Source organism: Mycteria americana, chromosome 13, assembly GCF_035582795.1.
Source record: "Mycteria americana isolate JAX WOST 10 ecotype Jacksonville Zoo and Gardens chromosome 13, USCA_MyAme_1.0, whole genome shotgun sequence".
Classification (NCBI taxonomy): domain Eukaryota; kingdom Metazoa; phylum Chordata; class Aves; order Ciconiiformes; family Ciconiidae; genus Mycteria; species Mycteria americana.
Genome location: NC_134377.1, coordinates 10663482 through 10682257, shown reverse-complemented (window position 1 = coordinate 10682257; position 18776 = coordinate 10663482). Strand labels below are relative to the sequence as shown.

The 18776-nt window shown below is 34.5% G+C and overlaps 1 protein-coding gene across 1 annotated transcript in view; it reads left to right on the top strand.

Moving 5' to 3' along the window:
* KNTC1 (kinetochore associated 1) overlaps positions 1–18776 on the top strand; it is a 40809-nt gene that overhangs the window by 13734 nt on the left and 8299 nt on the right. The window contains 29 exon segments of the mRNA XM_075515883.1: positions 183–326; positions 617–715; positions 1163–1266; positions 1428–1533; positions 2218–2352; positions 3459–3578; positions 4378–4447; positions 4523–4590; positions 5168–5460; positions 6114–6286; positions 6481–6578; positions 7536–7677; positions 8610–8666; positions 9174–9337; positions 9888–9992; positions 10692–10820; positions 11525–11641; positions 12048–12157; positions 12395–12605; positions 13301–13390; positions 13728–13899; positions 14333–14391; positions 14534–14750; positions 15285–15358; positions 16303–16513; positions 16621–16730; positions 17380–17429; positions 17810–17888; positions 18574–18692. Coding sequence (XP_075371998.1) covers positions 183–326; positions 617–715; positions 1163–1266; positions 1428–1533; positions 2218–2352; positions 3459–3578; positions 4378–4447; positions 4523–4590; positions 5168–5460; positions 6114–6286; positions 6481–6578; positions 7536–7677; positions 8610–8666; positions 9174–9337; positions 9888–9992; positions 10692–10820; positions 11525–11641; positions 12048–12157; positions 12395–12605; positions 13301–13390; positions 13728–13899; positions 14333–14391; positions 14534–14750; positions 15285–15358; positions 16303–16513; positions 16621–16730; positions 17380–17429; positions 17810–17888; positions 18574–18692 — 3626 coding nt within the window.

The following is an 18776-nucleotide window of genomic DNA, read 5'->3' as shown; positions in this document are numbered from 1 at the left end:
ACAGAACAATAAGGCACTTTGTAAAAGAAAGCTTTTATTTGAGCTAAAGAGGGATGCTAGTTCTTGAAATAATTCAATTGATTTAATGGACACTGGATGTTGAATTATTTATTAGAGATGTAAAGGATCATGTACTAACACGTGTGATGTTCTAACATAGCATTGTTCTACTTGCTGCCCAGGAAAATGCAACTACTATTGTGTTTCGCATGTTTGATAAAATTTTGGCACCAGAGCTTGTCCCATCCATTTTGGAGAAGTTTATAAAACCCTACCTGTGTGAACATAATCTACAAAAGGATGAACTTCTTCTACAATATATAAAGGTATCCATATTTTCTACCTTTTGAAGAAAGCTGTTTAAACATGAGTAAGCAGAAAACAAATCTGATGACCATTTTTATTCCCACTTGAATTTTAGGACCAGCTTTCAGATTAGTTTACTCCTGTCAATTAACTTATTGATAGTTACTGTTTCAGTAATAAGGCATTAGCAGATATAAGGGAAGATAGCCAAATCTGTTCCTGAATGTCAAAAAAAAATTTAATTTTTGTTTGTTATATTCCTATCTTTTCTGAATTCAAATATCCTAATAATCTTTATCAAAATATACAGGATTTGCTAGAACGTTGTCGTACACGGTCTACTTCAGTATTTGAAACTGCATGGGAGGCAAAGGCAATAGCTGTCATTGGCTGTATCTCTGATACAGATGTAAGTATATTTTACGAAATAGGCATAAAGTGGCTCTAACATCAGTTCAGAATGAAAAACATAATTTTACATAAGCATATGAGTACATTTTTACATGAGTGGTATGAGGAGGAACAAATAGTATGCTGTCTTTTTATTCTATCTTAGTAATCTTCTCCCATGTGACGTTCTTTGAGAATTTAATTGTAGTTTTGATGTCATCACATGGAAAACTCACCAACTTTAATATGTAAAAAACTCAAGCTCCACAGTGTTGGAAATTACTATGAGCATTTTCTAATCTAACTTGACACATCATATTATGATAATGAATGCCTTTTATGCAAGTGGAGATTGGGCCAGGAAATAAAATGCTTGCCTGAATGAATCAATCACATGTGAACAATACTTCAAGAGATTACCTTGAAACTTATTTTGAAAAGTAAGCTCTTTATGTTCCTTTTATAGCTGAAATTTGATGCAGTTCTACAGATAATGCATGGTGCTATGGTACCATGGAGTGCAGCAGTGGAGCAGCTGGTAAAACAGCATTTGGAAATGAATCATGTCAAGTAAGGCACCATCCACAGTCTACACCTCAGTTTTGTGTGTGCTTTCAATTAGAATTCTGTTTTGGGGGCGGGGGGAATATTGTGTCACTGATGTAGTAAGATGATTAAATCACACAGCTGTAGGTAGCAGACAAATTAATAATAGTCTGATTTGTCCATAGAGTAAAGTTACTTCAGGAAAGTTACCGACTGATGGAGATGAAGAAGCTTCTGCGAGCCTATGGGATAAGAGATACTAATCTTTTAAAGGACAAGCAGATGATAATGGTGATTAGCATTGCTCTTATTTCTATTAAACAAAAATCCCTACACTTAACCTGCATGTATTTTCATGGGGTATTATAAGCCAGACTTTTCAAAAAATCTCAGCAACTGGTAGCTCCCACTTGTTATGAATGTCTGTTTTTCTTGTCTTGTTGGGACAACTTTTTTGCCTGAAAGCCACTCTTTTTTTTAAGAATTAGCAGATTAGCTTAGCCCAACCTGATTAGCACAGCATTGATAATATAGTACTTTCTGTAGGGGCGGGGGGAAGAAAAGAGGAAACTAACAAAATGGAAGGCTAAGTCCTCTCAGGACTTGAGATCTGATTTCTCCTAAGGTCACAGTGAACAATACTTGGTGGGTTTTTTCTTTTTGGTTGGTTATTTTTTGGGGTTTTTTTAGCATCTCCCCTTTATTAGGGAGAAAACATAAGTATTTTTTGCCATACTGTGGAGCCAGATGAATCCCCTGAATTGTAAGAGTTCCCTGGAGAATTCTCTTCCCCAAGCCCAATCTTCTCCCAGTTATGCTTTAGTCAAGTTTTCTCTAGACAAAAGTTTTAAACTTGCAGGTAACTTGCTTGGTATGAGCTGTACAATTACAATGCAGAAGCAGTGTGTATAAATTATTTCCTTTGTTATCCTATACATCAACAAACTAAAGTCCATATCTGTTTTCTTCTCACAGAGGCTAGTGAAATACATTCTTAAACAAGATACCCCTACTTCTTTGGAGGATGCTTTGAAAATTGTAGCAGCGTATATGTTGCCCACTGTGGAAGTCTACATTCTGAAGATGATAGACCTGATTGACAAAGAAAGGGTACTAAAATACTTCATGTCAGTTGATGTCAGAATTTAAAGACACTGAGGCTTATTTTAAAAACAGGGGCAAGTTGTACTACTTGCTGAAATCTTATACACAGTTTATATATCATTTTTTCTTTTACAGTTCTATTAATTTTACACATAACTGCCTATATGTAACATTGAAAATGAGACCTTTGTCAGAGTTTTAAACATCAGGAGACATCCTTCATCTGTGGCAAAAAAGGATGAAAATTATGGCCCACAAAATACAAGACAAGTTTGGAATTGAAGTCTCTACATATTTTCACATACTGTTTTTGCTAGAGTTGGTTTTGGGCAAGTTACTTTCTTGCCAACAACAAAAAAGATTCTTTCTTCTGAGAAATGCTTTCTTCTAATGCAACGGTACCCCACACGAGTACAGACCTGCCCCTTGAGTATTGAGAGGACCTGAATGTTTGTTTTGTGATACAGGGTGTTGAATGTTTATCTATTAGTATGAAGTTTTCTTCCAAGTTAATTTCAAGTCCCAGTTTAGCAAAAAAACCTGTTATCTTTAAATTACATTGATGTCCTAACTAGAAACATTTAACTTCACTTGCTACATTATAGTAGGTGTGACAACCTTTATAACATGTGGTTGTCCCTGGTTATGTTATTGGGATCTCTTTGACCTGAAGAAAAGGAGGCTTTTTCATTAAAGGAATCAAAATTAACTCCTCTGCAAAATAGTGTTTCTCATGTTAACGTTTGTTCTGCCTTATTAGCACATGGTATTCTTGATAATCATACTGTTTTAAAAATGTTGCATAATTGCCAATGAACAAAACTGCTTTTTAATTTGCCTATTATAACCCTCAGTGAGTAAGCACATAGATTTTACTGAAAGCCTCATAGATTTAGTAAAAACTATTCAGTGAGTTTAAGGAAGTCATGTCATAGTAAATGTATTTTATAAAGAGATTTGAAGTTCATCAGCAGAAGATTAATCTTACTCAGTTGGCCATCATGCAACCATTCTATCAAAGCAAGGAAGTACATATAACTTCACTTTTCCAAATGTAAATGCCTTTTTCTTTTGATTATTTCTGGTTTACTTTTTTTTTTTTTTCCCTTCAGGAAGAGGAATCCCTGACTTTGTTAAAATCTCTGAGTCTTGCTGAAGCTGAGAAAGTTGCGGAGAGATTGACTGTATGGGGAACACTGGTATTACAGAATAAAGCAGATAATTCTGAAGAGGTACCAAGTCATTTCACATCGTAAAGTGTGTGCACAAATTATTCTAAATACTATTCTTACCCAGATGCTTAAAAAAGTAGGGGATGCAGATGTAAAAACTGTGGCTTCCAGCAAAAAGGGATGATGAACTGGTCCTGCTTTGAGCAAGAGGTTGGACTAGATAACCTCTTGAAGCCTCTTCCAACTTGAGTTTATTCTGATTCTGTATACTATACAATTATTTTGTGTTATTTTTAAAGGCATCTCCACACAGTGGCATGGCTATCTGAATTCAATTAATAATTTATAAATCCTGCTACATTATTATATCTCTAGTCCTACATATTTTCCAGTTCTTTCTTTAGTTGCTTGGAAAACATCTATTTAAAAACTGTAGGTGTGGCTTTGCCACATACCAAAGTGGGTTGAAGTTTCACAGTTGACAGTACTCATTACTGTCTTGCAACCACAGAAGAGAATTCTTGTTAACGATTGTTTTAGGGAGTTATTCTGGGCAAGGGAAGGAAGAACAAAGGGAGAAGGGTGGATATTTTCAAAACTCCTGTGAGAGCTAACAGACTGTGTGGAGTACATACATATTACAGCTATAAAAATGGCAAATATTGTATAAAGGATGCATATTTACAATAACTTTCTATTCCCTTGCTTTTCAACTGGTTGTATCTTAGACTTGAGAATTGTTGCTTAAGACGTTGTAGACCATTGCATAGTATTTTAATAGACTGGAAGCCTGAGAGTCGCTGTCTGTTACTGGCAACATTTTGACCAAAAAAAACATTAACCTCTTCCTTTCCTGCAGCGCAAAACACAAATGTTTATGACTAAGACACTCGTGGAAATCCTTAAATTCCTGTTCAGCATTCAAAAAGGTAAGCTACAACTTAAAAATCTTGCATTTTGTTTGTAAATGGAGTCAGGAAGTAATTGGTTTTGTCCTCCAACAGACAATCCATTGAAGAAAGATGAATGTGAAGCAAACCTAAAAATGTTTGAAACACTTGCTACCCTGCAGGTAGGTATCTTTATAGTTTCAAACTGCTTTTGATTTACTGTAGTTATTCCAATTGTTCTTATAACATGGAGGATATTAAAAATTAATTGTATTTAGAACTTATATGCGAAAGTTGTTTTTATTATTGACTTCAAAGAGATTCAAAGGCTAATCTAGCAACTTAGTAGTGCCTGGGAAAGTTCCCAATTACTAGAACTCAGTTGCCCATTTAAACCAAAAAATTAGATACTCTCCCAAAAGTCTTAATTGCTAACACTTCAAAGATTTCATGGTAGAGTATTGTAATATGTTATTAAGGTATTATTATGGTTTGTAAACTTAAATTATTTAATACAGTGTTTCAGCACCCAGTATCCTTCATGGTTTTTTATTTTGCCTATCTACTGCCTAACAAAATTCTCTAATTTATTACATAAATCACTAATTGGTAGAAACTAGTAAAGTCAACTTCATACTGAAAGTATTCCTCTAAGAATGAAACAAGAAATAAAAACATTTTAACAACAACAAAAAAACCCCAATATTTTTAAAGGAACTTACATGAACACAAATATATAATCTTATTTTTTTGTTGCAGGAAGATTTTGATATCTTTATTTCAGTCAAAGAATTTAGGAATCCTTCACTGATGTCTAGGCTTCTTGAGAAGCACATAAAAGCTTACGAAACTGTCAGATCTCTGTCAAAGCCTAGAAAAGTGCAAACAATGAACTGTAATTCACAAGATGGTAAAACCAAGAACCGTTCTACTGAATCAAGGTTGTATAGACTGGCTTTGCTTCTGCAAAGGTCAGAGCAAGAACTGGGAGAAAAACTGGCCTTGAGAGCACTAGATGCTGGAAAAGTTGAAGATGCTGTAAAAATATGCAGGTAAAACTGCAGGGGTTTTCAAGATTATAACTTTTAATGAGCTTTTCTCTATTATTTCTGATACTTTGCAGAAGTAAGTAGATGTGGAGCAAAGAAAAGGGGTTTTTTTAGTTGTTTTTTTTTTTCTAAAAATGAATGTTTAAGCAATATGCTTATATTGCTTGCATGTAATACTGAGTGTAGAGTGAAGTTGTTGTCTCTGGAAATTGCCATTGGTTTTTGCCATAACGTGATTACTAAGTAAAAAGATTCCCTACAGTTTTATAGTAAGAGATAAGTAAGGCACAATGTGAAATAACCATTATGAGAGCTTCTCGGCTTACACAGATAGAAGAAAACTATTGTACACTGACTATACCTACCACATCATGGTTTCTAGCTGGTTTCTGCCTCATGCTTAGGTTGTCAGATAATTTAAACTTAGTACCACCTCCCCCCAGAAGAGATCAGATGAATATATTTCTTATTATTGACATGTTCTGGGTGCTTTGGTATATATCTCTATTTTTTCACTTCAGTCACAGAAGTTTTAGTTGCAGTGAGTCATATAGGTGAAATAAGTAAAAGAGAATTAAATAATTAGAACAGAATGTGGCCTTAAGTAAAAGCCCTAAGGACTATTTTTTTTATTTTAATATCCATTTTTTTAATAGGGACTTCTATGAAAATCACTGTAATGAAGAAACAGGGAAGCTGCTGTTTTCAGCATGTCAAAGGCTTTGTCATATGTTGGGAGCTGATGTTCCAATGATCACTCCTAAAGATATGAATCTTCCAGCGGTGATCTATGAAATGGCTTGCCAAGCAGCTACAGTATGTAGTCCAGGTAATTACTGTTATCATTTATTTGTGTTCATGTTGGGAATCCAACTTTCCAAATGATATTTAATAAACATGAAAACAAAGTCAATTTCTATATATGCCTCTGTAAAAACAGACGCTGCAAAAAAACTGTTTCCTTTTAATAGGACGTATGACCCTTCCGTTCATAGTATGCTAATGATCTTAATATTTTTACAGATTTGCTATTAGATTCTCTGGAACTATGTAAATATACTTTGGTTGCCAAGGAAATTTACAGACAGTGCCAAATAGAAAACTATGGATTTACAGCAAAGGTATTTTCTGCTAACTTAAATATATTTTTTTAATAATGTAATGTCTTGATTGACTGAATAGTGTTCACTGTACATAATTTTTCTCCCATTGCTCCAGCAATATTTAATCAGTTTGTTTAAAAAGCAAACAACAACAAAACCCCATACAGCTCTACAAATAAAAATTTCCCTAAATATGTGTGTACTTCAGCATAAAGAGTAAACTGATTTGAGTACTAAAAGCAGTGCAGCTGTGGCACAAGCACAAGTAGCATTCTCCACTTACATTTCAGTATAATAAATCCTGCTAATGTGACTGAAAATAGTAGTGATTTTATTGAATAGCTGCTGCCAGGACTGCTAGAGACTGTCAAGAGCTGACTTTAAAAAAGCTTTTTTTTTTTTTTAAAAATAGGTAAAATATGGCAGGGAGGGTTTGATTTTTAAATGCATGTATTATGTGAAGGCATTCCCAACAGTTTTGTAAGACTACGATGGATCAAGTTCTTGAATAACATCTTTGTTTTTTGTTCAGGTCAAGCAATGCTTTAGGCTACTTGAAATGAATGGGCTTTTACAGTTTGAGTGGAATAGATCAAACTGGCTAGGCGAGCATATTTATGCACTGAGTGTTATTTGTAACACTGAGTGTTATTGTAAAAAATAATCCATTTGAAACATGTTTGCTTATAATATTTGGCCAAGAATGTTTATGAAACATTTGTTATGATTACACTAAATTAATTAATGCATTTTGGCTGTACAGCTGCAACATTAAAGCGAAATGTGGCCACTCTAAGTAGGAAATGTGTTTAATGCTACTGGCCATTTAACAAAAAGTAGTATAGTAGAATCCATTTTCAAATAGAAGATCGTGTTCCATTCCTGTATTTGAAAACTGGAATCTCTTGCAACACTTAGTTAGTAGACTTATTACCTCTTTTTATTGTGTGTACTTTTGACAATGTTCTTATTTAGACAACATCTTTTGGAGGAGATAAAGATCCTTATGAAGAGTGGACTTATGATGACTTCTTTAATGAAGATGGGATAGTTCTTGATCCACAGATAGCTCTTCCAGTTGCATATGAAACTATTTCTTCTCTTCTGCCTGTTTGTGGTAAATTTGCTTTCCTGGACATTGAGTCAAAAATCAATATGAAATACAGATTGTATATTATCTAGGAATATAAATAATTCAGCATGTGTGTGGAAATTATCACCTCAAATCTCAATTAGACAAACTCATGGAAGAAATATTCATTGGGGGAGGGTACAGAATGTAAAGATGACTTTGGGTTTCGTTCTGGTTCAGGAAGAATCTGAATGATGGATACCTGAAGACATGGAGAATGCTCTGGAGAAGTGTTACTATAAACTTGCCCTGTTCTTATGATCTTCTCTAGACATCTTCTGGTAGCCACTAATAGAGACAGGACTTTATCGAGATGAATTTCAGCTTATTCTAAAATTGTCCTTGTATTGCATACCATTGTAGATACATACCACTTTTTGAAAATTTCAAGTATTATAAACAGAACTCTACAATGTTGTAGGTGCTGAAAAAAGACACTTTCAGCTCTCTAAAAGAAGCACTGAATATTTTAGATTTATTTTTAATACTTCTTGATATAAATGCTTTCTTTCCTAATGTGTCATTGGTGTATTAAAAAGCATATAACTGCAAATACTGTTACACAGTGTTAAATCTACCCTTAAAGGATACGCTTATTTGATTGCTTTGAATAGATTTATTACCTTCACAGATGAAGTGTTTATGTTGACTGTTTTATCAAGACAAAGGGATTTGCACACAAAGTAGTTACTGCAAACTGTTGGTTTGTATTCCTTTGTACGTTTGAAAAGATATTCCCTCCTATGAAAGAACTTCTTATTAGGCACAGTAGAAAATAGCAGTCCTGGCTCTTAGAGTTCATGTGTCTTTATTTTTATATACTGTCCCCGAAGTATAGTATTTTTAAGGTACTTCCAGGCTTCATAGTGTTGTTGAGATCTTGACACACTGCTGATGTCTATTTGTCTGTCTTTCAGAGAACAAGCTGTATCCTTTGGACTCTACGAGCCTGGCATACTGCTCATTTATTAAAGGTATGATGGCAGATTCACCACGCTAAAGTATAAACCAGACCACTAGAAAACGTGAGGTTTAAATTGATGCTACACAAGCATGACGAACTCATAGTTTTTTTAAATAGGTACCTAGATGTTCAGCTTAAAACCATATTCTAGGGGGATAGCTTGGTTCAGCACAGAAGACACCAGTTTGGATGGTAGTTGCTACAGTTCAGCCATGTGATTTTGGGCATGTTGTCAAAGCCTGTACTTCAGTACAGAAGTTCTACTACTATGAGCTAGGATCCATTAGAACCTTTCCAAGAAGATGACCAACTTCTGGTTTTTGAACTAAAATGCGAGTTTGTATTAAATTAAAAGCCCTGAAAATTTAAACTTTCAGAGGGCACTAAGGCTGATCTTGTGTCATAAATTTAATGAAGAAAAAGAGAAACTGCTCTGATATTAATTCCAAGAACAATATGCTTAATATAAACATACAAATTATTTTCTGAGGTTGTTTGTTTTCAAAATATATCACAGGACAGAACCTTCTACTGCCAGCTAGAACTCCCATCTGTGCACTGCTACAGAACCTCATGGAATGCAGTCAGTGTGAGTTAGCTTTGCGGCTAATAGTTTGTTCATTTGGATCCTGTCTTCAGCATGGCATATCAAATAACATGGATTTGTCCCTGAGTGAAAAGGTATGGCAATGACAATGCTGAATTTTGCCGAGAAAAAATCTTAGAAGTATGCCAACTATTAACAAGTTCAGAGTAGTTATGTAAGAATTTCATAGGTATGGGAGAGGCTATCGCCATGACCTTTTAAAAATTACTACCACTTAATCAGATGTTGAGTCATTTTGTGAAAGGAGGTGGCAGTTTCTTCTGTATTTTTCATGGTCCTGTGTTTCTGTTTGCAAAGTATGTTCAGAACTAAACTTCTGGTCTCTGCAGGGAGGCCAGGAATAAAATGAATGTTAATAATGGTTTATTATGTTCTTTCACATTGTTTTATCATTGGTTAGTATGGGAAAAGTTGCAAGTAGAATATTCAAGAAACACTCCTCAGTTCAAAAGCACTGGGAAAGAGAAATCCTTTTTCTATCTAGGAGACATCTTTATAAGACCTTAATTCAATCTGAAAGTACAATTACTATAGTACCTCCTATTATGCTATAAATGACAAGAGAAGTTGAAGGCTTAGAATTTATTTTTAACTGTGTGCTGACTGTCTTTTTTTTTATAATAGCTACATGATGGCAATATGCTAGCTGAAACCAAAAGCTTTCTCATTGCTATGAAACAGAAATGTACTTCAGTAATTATGACTGCTATCCTGACCTTACTACACAAGGTAAGAATGCTCTGCAAAGGGTAAGAGTGAATCCCTTTCTTCTGCTCTATCAAGAAAGGGGCTACCCTTCCTATTGCAGAAGCCCATTCTGAAATTGTCATGTGGCCAAATGCCACAAAACCTACACATTCTGGAAAAATCAGACACCTTGGAGCATGTGTTTCTGAACAGCCTTTGAACAGACACCATCTTGCTGGCAGCCACATGTTGTAGCCCTGGGGCGTATTTGAGCCTCTTACGGACCATGGCTCTTTGACTGTACACTAGTTGCTCTGCCTGAAAGGTTATGTACAGTGGGAGCTTCATCTTTGTGGGATCCTTTAAGGACTCCTAAATTATAATAATGGCCTTTATGATCTGTAGGTATTCACTATCTCGTTTTCAATCCTCATTTCATTTTAGATTTGTAGATGACTTCTAGTTGAGGGGAGTTTTTTTAAAAAAAAAAAAGCTATCTGCAAAACCTGCAATATACCATCTTCTAAGGCAGTTTAGACCAAAGGAAGTTACTGTCAGACTGGCTTCAGTATATTTAGATTAAGTTCTAAAACCTGAAATGCATTTTTATTCTTTTTTTTCCCCCTCTAATTTAAAGGCCCAATACACCTCTAAATTAGAGAGTAATTTTTATGTGTTATATGAAGAGACTTATTAAAATAAATTCCTAAAGTTTATAACTTTTTTTTCTCCCCCCCCCAGGTGTTCAACTGTCGTCTCATAGACCAGAACCTGGCATTGGGTTATTGCACAATTTTGTCCAAGGAAGATATGTTCAATAAGCTGTGGGATGTCATAAACAACACATGGCAAAATTACAGAAAAGTTTTGGTAAATTCACAAGGCAATGTATTTCTTCAGCAAATAGAGAATGTTAAAGAGTTTCTTTTAAAAAGACATCAGCAATATCACATGGAAGTGCAATAGTTAGTCATTATTAAGGGTATAGCTGTTTGAACGAGTTCCTCATTTAGGGTACCACAGAGAGAAGCTGCCTCTCTTTAACACAGCATAAGATTGTGCACAGGCAGTTGCTGTGAATAGTTAGCGTGATGTAAGTCCAAGCATTAGGTTACTTCATCATGACTTATTCCAAAGCTTGAAATTGTTCTTTCAGGTCCCATCATAATCTATACCTACATTATATTTTGGAGAAATTGTTCTCTGACAGCAGTTGTAAAGAATGGAATGAATAAATAAATACATCTATTAAAATATAAAGGAAGATGGGAAGTAAAGCGTAACAGAAATGGGGAAGGAGAGTGACATAAATTTGGAGAAAAGATGTTGTCTAAAAAATATATTTTGTATTAGTTTCACTTGTACAATACTAACAAAATATTTTTGAGACAGAAACTCAATTTTAAAGTAGCTTTAAATCCTGATACTACCTTCTGTGAGGTTTGTTTTAATTTTACACAGTGTGTGATCATCTATGAATTGTTTTAAGTTCCTCTAAGGATTTAGACCTTAGGATTCCCCATTTTCAGATTATTTGTTATACTTGTATTCACTTCCCTTCTCACTCCTTTTAGGCAGTAGCTCTGGTTGGAGCACAGCTTGCCAACCAATGTGGTGAAGCAGAAGAAAAAAAAAAATTCCAAGAATTGGTTACTGATGCAGAATGGGGTATCCAACTTGGTAAATTTGGTGTAAGTTTGATTTTTTTTTTCTTTTTTATTTATTTATTTTAGAGTTTTATTAACTTATTAAATATCAGTGTATTCTGAGGTATATTGTGAATTTTAGACATTTGTCCCATTCAAATGTAAGGAAAGTTGGGGTTTTGTTTTGTTTTTAATTTTTCATTCTGCTTGTCTGCTTAAATAAACCTCAAACTGAGAAATGCAATAATTGAGGGTGCTATAAAAGAACTGTGAAGTGCTTAAGTATTATTTGGCACAGGGCATGGTAAGCAAATGCACTGCTTTTTCCTGCTCTGAAAATCTCTGGACTGAAACTAAAGAAAACGTAAAAGGTTAACTATATAATGAATTAGTCTTGATATTGTCTAAAAGACTTCTTTGGGAAGAAGATAAAATGTTTATTTATCTGTAGATTTCTTTCGAGACTGTATTTAGACAACCACCAATAAGGAAGAAGGAACTTATAAGAACGCTGGTACAAAATCCAAAAGTAGACACAGATCTCATATTGAATTACTGCAGGTAATAATTGAAGCAAACCAATTGTGTTTAACTGTTACTGTAATAACCATGCCTACTGAGATCTAGTTTAGTTTAAATAGATCCTACTTAATGTAATATGCAAATTGTTGGGCTTTTTTTTTTTTTTTAAGTATTAATCAGAATACATACTGGTCTCTGGTGAATTTATTCATAAGGAGATAAGCACCTGGATGACACCAAAGGTCACAGACAAAATAATATTCTGTCCTCTTCTAGTACTTTCATGCTGGACAGTGATGCCGCACTGCAGCTTTGCATTGAAACACTTCTTCTCCAGAATGCTAATACAAATCATGTTGAAGATGACTCTGCAGAACACAGTGAGAAGCAACCTCATTCCACATTACTAGCTAAAGCACTAGAAATAATTCCTCTACTGAAAAGCACGAAAGACCTGGTTTCTAGCCTCAGTGGAATATTGTACAAGGTAAAAAAAAAAAAAAAAAGAAAAAAAAACACACCAAAACAAGCAAAAAGAATCTCCAAAGTATGCATCTAGTCTCAAATGCTGCACGTCACTTGAATGGCAGATTAATAATTCCACAGGAATTTGAAAAGTTTTTTTTTTTTCCAATTTTGCTAAAGAATGTAAACATTAAGTTTCAGTCTTCTACTTCTCTAGAAAAAAATAACATATCTAGTTATCTTTAAAGACAAGTAGAGTATTTCTTCCCAACTTCCCTTAAAAAACAACCAGAAAATAATCAAACAAAAAAGTCACTTCTAAAAATCATAGCACACTGGAAATATTTTGAAGTAGTACCTTAAAAATAGATAGGGGCAAAAAAAATTGTATCTGTGGGGGTTTTGTTTGTTTGGGTTTTGGTTTTGTTTTTTAGGGGTTTTTGGGGGGTTTTGGTTTTGGTGGGATTTTTTTTTTGTTTTTATCATTTCATCACTTCGTGTTTGGTCTTTCTGCAATATCCTGACCATTTTTTTAGGATTTCGGACTATGAAGTGGCAGTCTTCTGTTTTAGAGAAGTATGTCATGATGCTTATACAGTTTCTTCAGTGTTACGTCAATATAGTTGGTATTAGAATTGGAAAAAGTTAACTCAGTTGTATGTGTTTTATAAGACAAATTATATAAGATCTTATAAAATAGATTGTTATTTTGAACAGCTTGATCCTTATGACTATGAAACTATTGAAATTGTCCTGAAAGTGATACAAAATGCTGATGAAAAGAACACCAGTATCCAGCTGAATCAGGTATGTCCAAATATGTTGCTGTTACCTTGCTAATGGCATCTGTATTGTTTTGTCCATTTATTAGTGTAGTTATTCAAGAGTCTGTTAAAATTAATTGAATTATTCTATGTACACAGCTCTCATTCAGAAAATAGCATTCAAGAAATAGTGATCTCTAGCTGTTTCTCAGCAATGGCTCAGAGCAGGGATAAAAACTCTACAGATATGTACCTACTCTGCCAAAAAAAACATATGTCTCCAGGACTTAGGCGTGTTTATTGGGGGGGGCAAGGGGAAATATAGTAGTCTTGTGGCTTTTTTGCTTTTTCCTTGCCTTTTTTTTTTTTCTCCCCCCTAGGCTTTGAGCCTCCTCAAACATCTGGAATCTTATAAAAGAATTTCTCCACCTGTAGACCTAGAACACCAATATGTTTTAGAACATGTGATTCCCTTATCTCCAGCTGCTCAAACCAGACTGCCCTTTCATCTGATATTCTTTAGAACTGCACAGTGTTTCTGGAACATTATATGTACGTTCAGTGTTTTTTATGGCTAGATATATGTATGATTCCTTTTCTCTGCTATCTGTATATATTTTATACTATAGTATTACAGTATCTATTTTATATTAATTGTATTTCTTTATTAATGCAGTTTTCATCCCAAGTACTTCTGAAAGCACTTGTGCTCTCAAATTGCTACTAGTGAGGTAATTGGCTTTCAGTGGAGCTAAGATGCTATATATACAATGCAGAATTCTGTCCTCAAATTCTTTTCTTGGGACCTCTCAAAGACCAAAGTAATCCACATATCCCACTTCCCAGGCCAGTGTGGATAATTAAGATTATATTCTTTCTCTCCCAATGGAGGTCTGCATCTGACAAACTGAAAGCGTTTCATTTCGTGGAGGAAGCTGCAAGTGGACTGTGATACTATCATAGACAGCTCTCTTTTTCCTTTCAGCTGCAGAGCTCAGTGAGGAATCCTTCCCAACACTTCTGTTGATTTCCAAACTAATGAAGGTAAAGTAGCATCTTGAAAGAATTTATTTCAAAATTATTATTTTTCTCCCACACAAAAAAGAGCATTTGTCTTTCTTTTGCATGATTTTGGCCTCACTATAGAACTTCTGACAGCTTTTAATCTACTTTAATGTTTTTCTAGGTTTCACTGGATACCTTACACATGTCTGCAGCTCGACATGTCTTTGAAAAAAAATTGAAACCAAAAATATTTGAAATGAGAAACACTGGATATACATCAGTTGTTAACAAGGAAACAACTAAAACTGTGCAGACGATTCAGTCATATCTGCTGTCTATAATTAATCCAGAGTGGGCTGTAGCTATTGCTCACAAGATTGCACAAGAATTTCCAACAGGTAAGGTGCATATGTGATGACTTGAGGGGTGAAGTAATGGGAGGAGGAGAACAGGTTTGAGAAAAGAAAAGCTAGCCTGTAACCAAACATTTTTTCAGTATTCTTGGATAAAACCCAGGGAAATTTGAGAATAAAAATGAATTTGTCTCCTACATCCAATTTTTGACAGTAGACTAGAACAACAGCCATTTTATAACACAACATCACTATTAAATCCTTTTTTCTCCCTTTTTAAGCCATGTTGTCTTGCTTAAAGTTTCTGCATGTTCATACCATCTTCAGACAAGTTTTCCAGCAAAAGCAAATATTTCAGCCAAATTTAAGCTAGCTCCTCTATTATCTGAATCCAAATAGATAATATTATTTTGCTCTTTAGGTACAAGAGCTTTCCTAATATTTTAAATAGCTTCTAAATTTTTTTTTTAATTCTTTGAAATAAAATGGATTTTCTATATACTGCAGAAAGGATTCATGCAAACTTACTTTATTTACTTCCTTCCCCCCCCCCCCCCGATTTTTTTTCTTTAAAAAAAGGTCCTGACCAGATTCAGGCATTGAAATTCTGTCTCTATCTAGCTGAGAAATGGCTAAAGAATACTACAGCTAAGGTAATGGTAAACTGCTTGCAAAACTGTTGTTGTATAGTCAGGTACTTACGTTAGTGTTTTGTCTTTCTTGGGGTTTTGCATAGTGGTGTGTAAATTGTACCTTAATCAACCCTGATAGGGGAGGTACTTTCTTTTGGGGAAGTGACTGTGTAAGTGGCCCCTCAGAAGAACCCTCTCTGTCCAGTAACATTCTCCTGTTCACAACCTAGCAAAAATTAGGCTTACAATTCTTGGAGGTTGGAGAAAAAACCCCACAATTTTAAGGAAGAATAATTTGTTCTTTCTCCTGTTTTGTGCATTTTTCTTGCTGCAGGAGAATGAGTTGGAATCTGTTCCAGCTGTTAGATCAATAGCATTACTAACTTTTGCTTTGAGTTCCAAGACTCTTTAGCTATTTGTAGTAGTATATATAAAGAAAGTCTGCTTTGACTTGATTCTCAGGCTCATTTTTACATGGTTGGTAGGGAAAGGTGAATAAGAACGTCACCCTTGCTTATAAATATCAAACTCGCTATGGAGTTGATGAGACACAATGAACACTAAATAGTTCTCTGACACTTAGTCACATCTTTGAATAGAATTGTGCCAAAATTAAACTGTAATTCTAGCAGCCAAGGTTTAATATTAAATCTTTTTTCTTCTCCATCTTACCTCAAAATGTCTTAATTTTACATACTGGTGTATGTGGTACATATTTTATTTGGCTTTTTCACAACATACCTTTGTTTACAATTTTTTTCAAAATATGTTCTCTTGCTAGAGCAGCATGGTTAATACTGTCTGTTTACAGAAAAAATACCTGTAGATACAGGTATGGGGACACATCTGAAGAACAGATCTTGCTACCCAGTTTGCTGTTTTAGACTACAAAAAGTTAAGATGATTTTTCTAGTGCTTTTGAGTAAAAGGAGGTTGTTTTATGTAAAACTGGTGTTTTACTAAAGGATGATTCACATGAAAAAGCCGAAGTCCTACAGAAGAAATTATATATGCAGTATAAGCGATCAGCAACAGAAAATGTTCTAATAACACATAACTTGAACACTGGAGAACATTTAAAGTCTATTGGGAAACCAGCAAATCTTATCATTTTACTGTACGAACACCACAGTATAGACCAAAGAATCCAAAATCCAACTGGCAGAGATTATCCAGGTGAGTATGCATAATCTAGTTTCAAAGGAGAAAAAATAAGTTCTTTAAAAAATGCTAAGCAAAATAATACTAGTTTGTAAATATATTGTCTCTACCTATTTATGTAGATATCCATATGGCAGCTAAGGAGATAGCTGAAATTAACAATTTGGATATGAACAAAATTTGGGATAAACTGCTGGATAAATGGTTGTGTCCAAGTATACTGCCCTCAGAAGTAAGTCATCACTGAAGACTGGGTTTTGGAGAAAAATGGCCAATTACATAAAATATGTATATTTTTATCACTTGTTCAAAAGACTGAGGTTATTTGCACAATTTGCCTTTAGAATCTATTTAAGATGCATCTGAATTCAGACTACTAACAATTTCAATACCTTTCTAATATTGTTGCACACCACTGTCTCTAGTGAGAATGATTTGAAATGCTTTCCCTTCTCTCTGTATAGAGATTAAAATCTTATCTTTGGTACTACAGTAAGGTTGTGTGGCCAGCCTAAAGGAATAAAGGAGTTGTAAATATATTAGCCTCATCAAACACTGATTCTAGAATCAGAAAGAGAATGAATCCTCTCCTGTTGCAACTTAGCTAACAGAGAGTTAATTGCTGTCTGTGCAGCATACAGCTGGGTGAGAAAGGGCAGAGAGCAGGCATTGCCTCTGCTTCAAAATACCAGTTAGCAGGCTGAGGAATGGAGTTGACTGCCAAGCATACAGTTAAATAAAGAAAGGACTGATGAAACCAGAATTCCTTTCCTTGGCTATATTAGCAGGGGTGCCCAGCTTTTAAGACAAGGATATGACCCAGCTATTTATCCAAACAATTTAGAAAACTCTCACAACTAGATTTTCACATCTTTTTAAAGAAAACTCAAGAAATCTTTGGAGATGTACAGGAAGATGAAGAACTCCGAAGGTATGTGTGTTGCCTTACATATAATATGGTAAATTATTAACTTGCAAGTTTAACCACATCTGGCTTTTTCAAGAAACGTAGCAATGTGTGTGATTCAGAACTCACTGCTGTGTTCTTATTTTTGCTTTCTGGTGACATCAGTTTTGAATCATCAAATACTTATTTATGCAATGAAACGCTATTTGCAGTAACTTAGAGATGTAAGTAAAGTGCTTAAGAGTAGTTATTTGGAGGTTTTCTCCTCACTTTCTATATCCTTGGAATCCCTTATCCTTAATCTCTTTTTGACAATGAAATATATTTACATTTGAATGAATATTGATACATTGTATTTCAGTAGCTATGCTGTACTTGCATTAAAAACAAATGCATTTTTGCAGAGTTATATATCTACTTCAGTCACGCCCAATGGATTATAGTTCAAGAATGCTTTTTGCAATTACAACATCTGCCACATCTGTAAGTTTCTAAATTCTTGTTTTAGCTTGCTACTTATGAAATTTTTACCTCTTACTGAAATCAAGTGTTGTCTGCTTAACTGTATGGGATTCAACCCAAGGCCTTTGTATCTGTGTTTTGGATAGTTCATATATTTGTATGAGCTCTATGTTTCCCACACACACCCCTTTGGAGTAAAACTGGGGTGTTCATTGAATTTTGCTATTGACTGTCAAGAGCAGCCCTTGAACTCTGGATTTTCTAAATTTATTGTTGATATTATCTGAAAATAACTTCATTAAACATTTTCTAGAATGTGCTTTAAGCTGGCATAATACATTGGCTCACTTTGGGTGGAATTAAACCAGAGTGGTAACATTATTTTAGCAGAACCTTAACCTTCAGTCTTTCACACTTACTAAATGTATTTGTGATTCTATATATCACTAATATTTTTCTTGCCTGCATTAATAGTCTTAAATCTAGAAAACCACCTGGTTTAGCAGTGTTCTTTGAAGTTGACAAATATTTCAACTGGTTAGCATAAAAGTTGAACGTGAACCAGTCTGTTACTTAGCATATATTTTCACTAAATGAATCAAAACATTTTAGAAAGGATCATACTAGACATATATAACCCTCTTTCTACTTATTGTGCCAATTGTTGTGACTTTTCACTGTGTTGTTTTTTTCCCCCCCCTCGCAGCCAATTGGTGTTACTCAGTTGACATTTGCTCACAGGAGCAGAGCACTTAAGTGTCTGCTCTACTTGGCAGATACCAAGACTGTGGAATCACTCTTCAAGAAACCCATTGAGAAAGTAAAGTAAGATTAATTTTTCTTAAGGTGTTCCTTATAATGATGTTTTGTTGGTCTTTAACAGCCATTGGAAAGAAATGTACAATATTT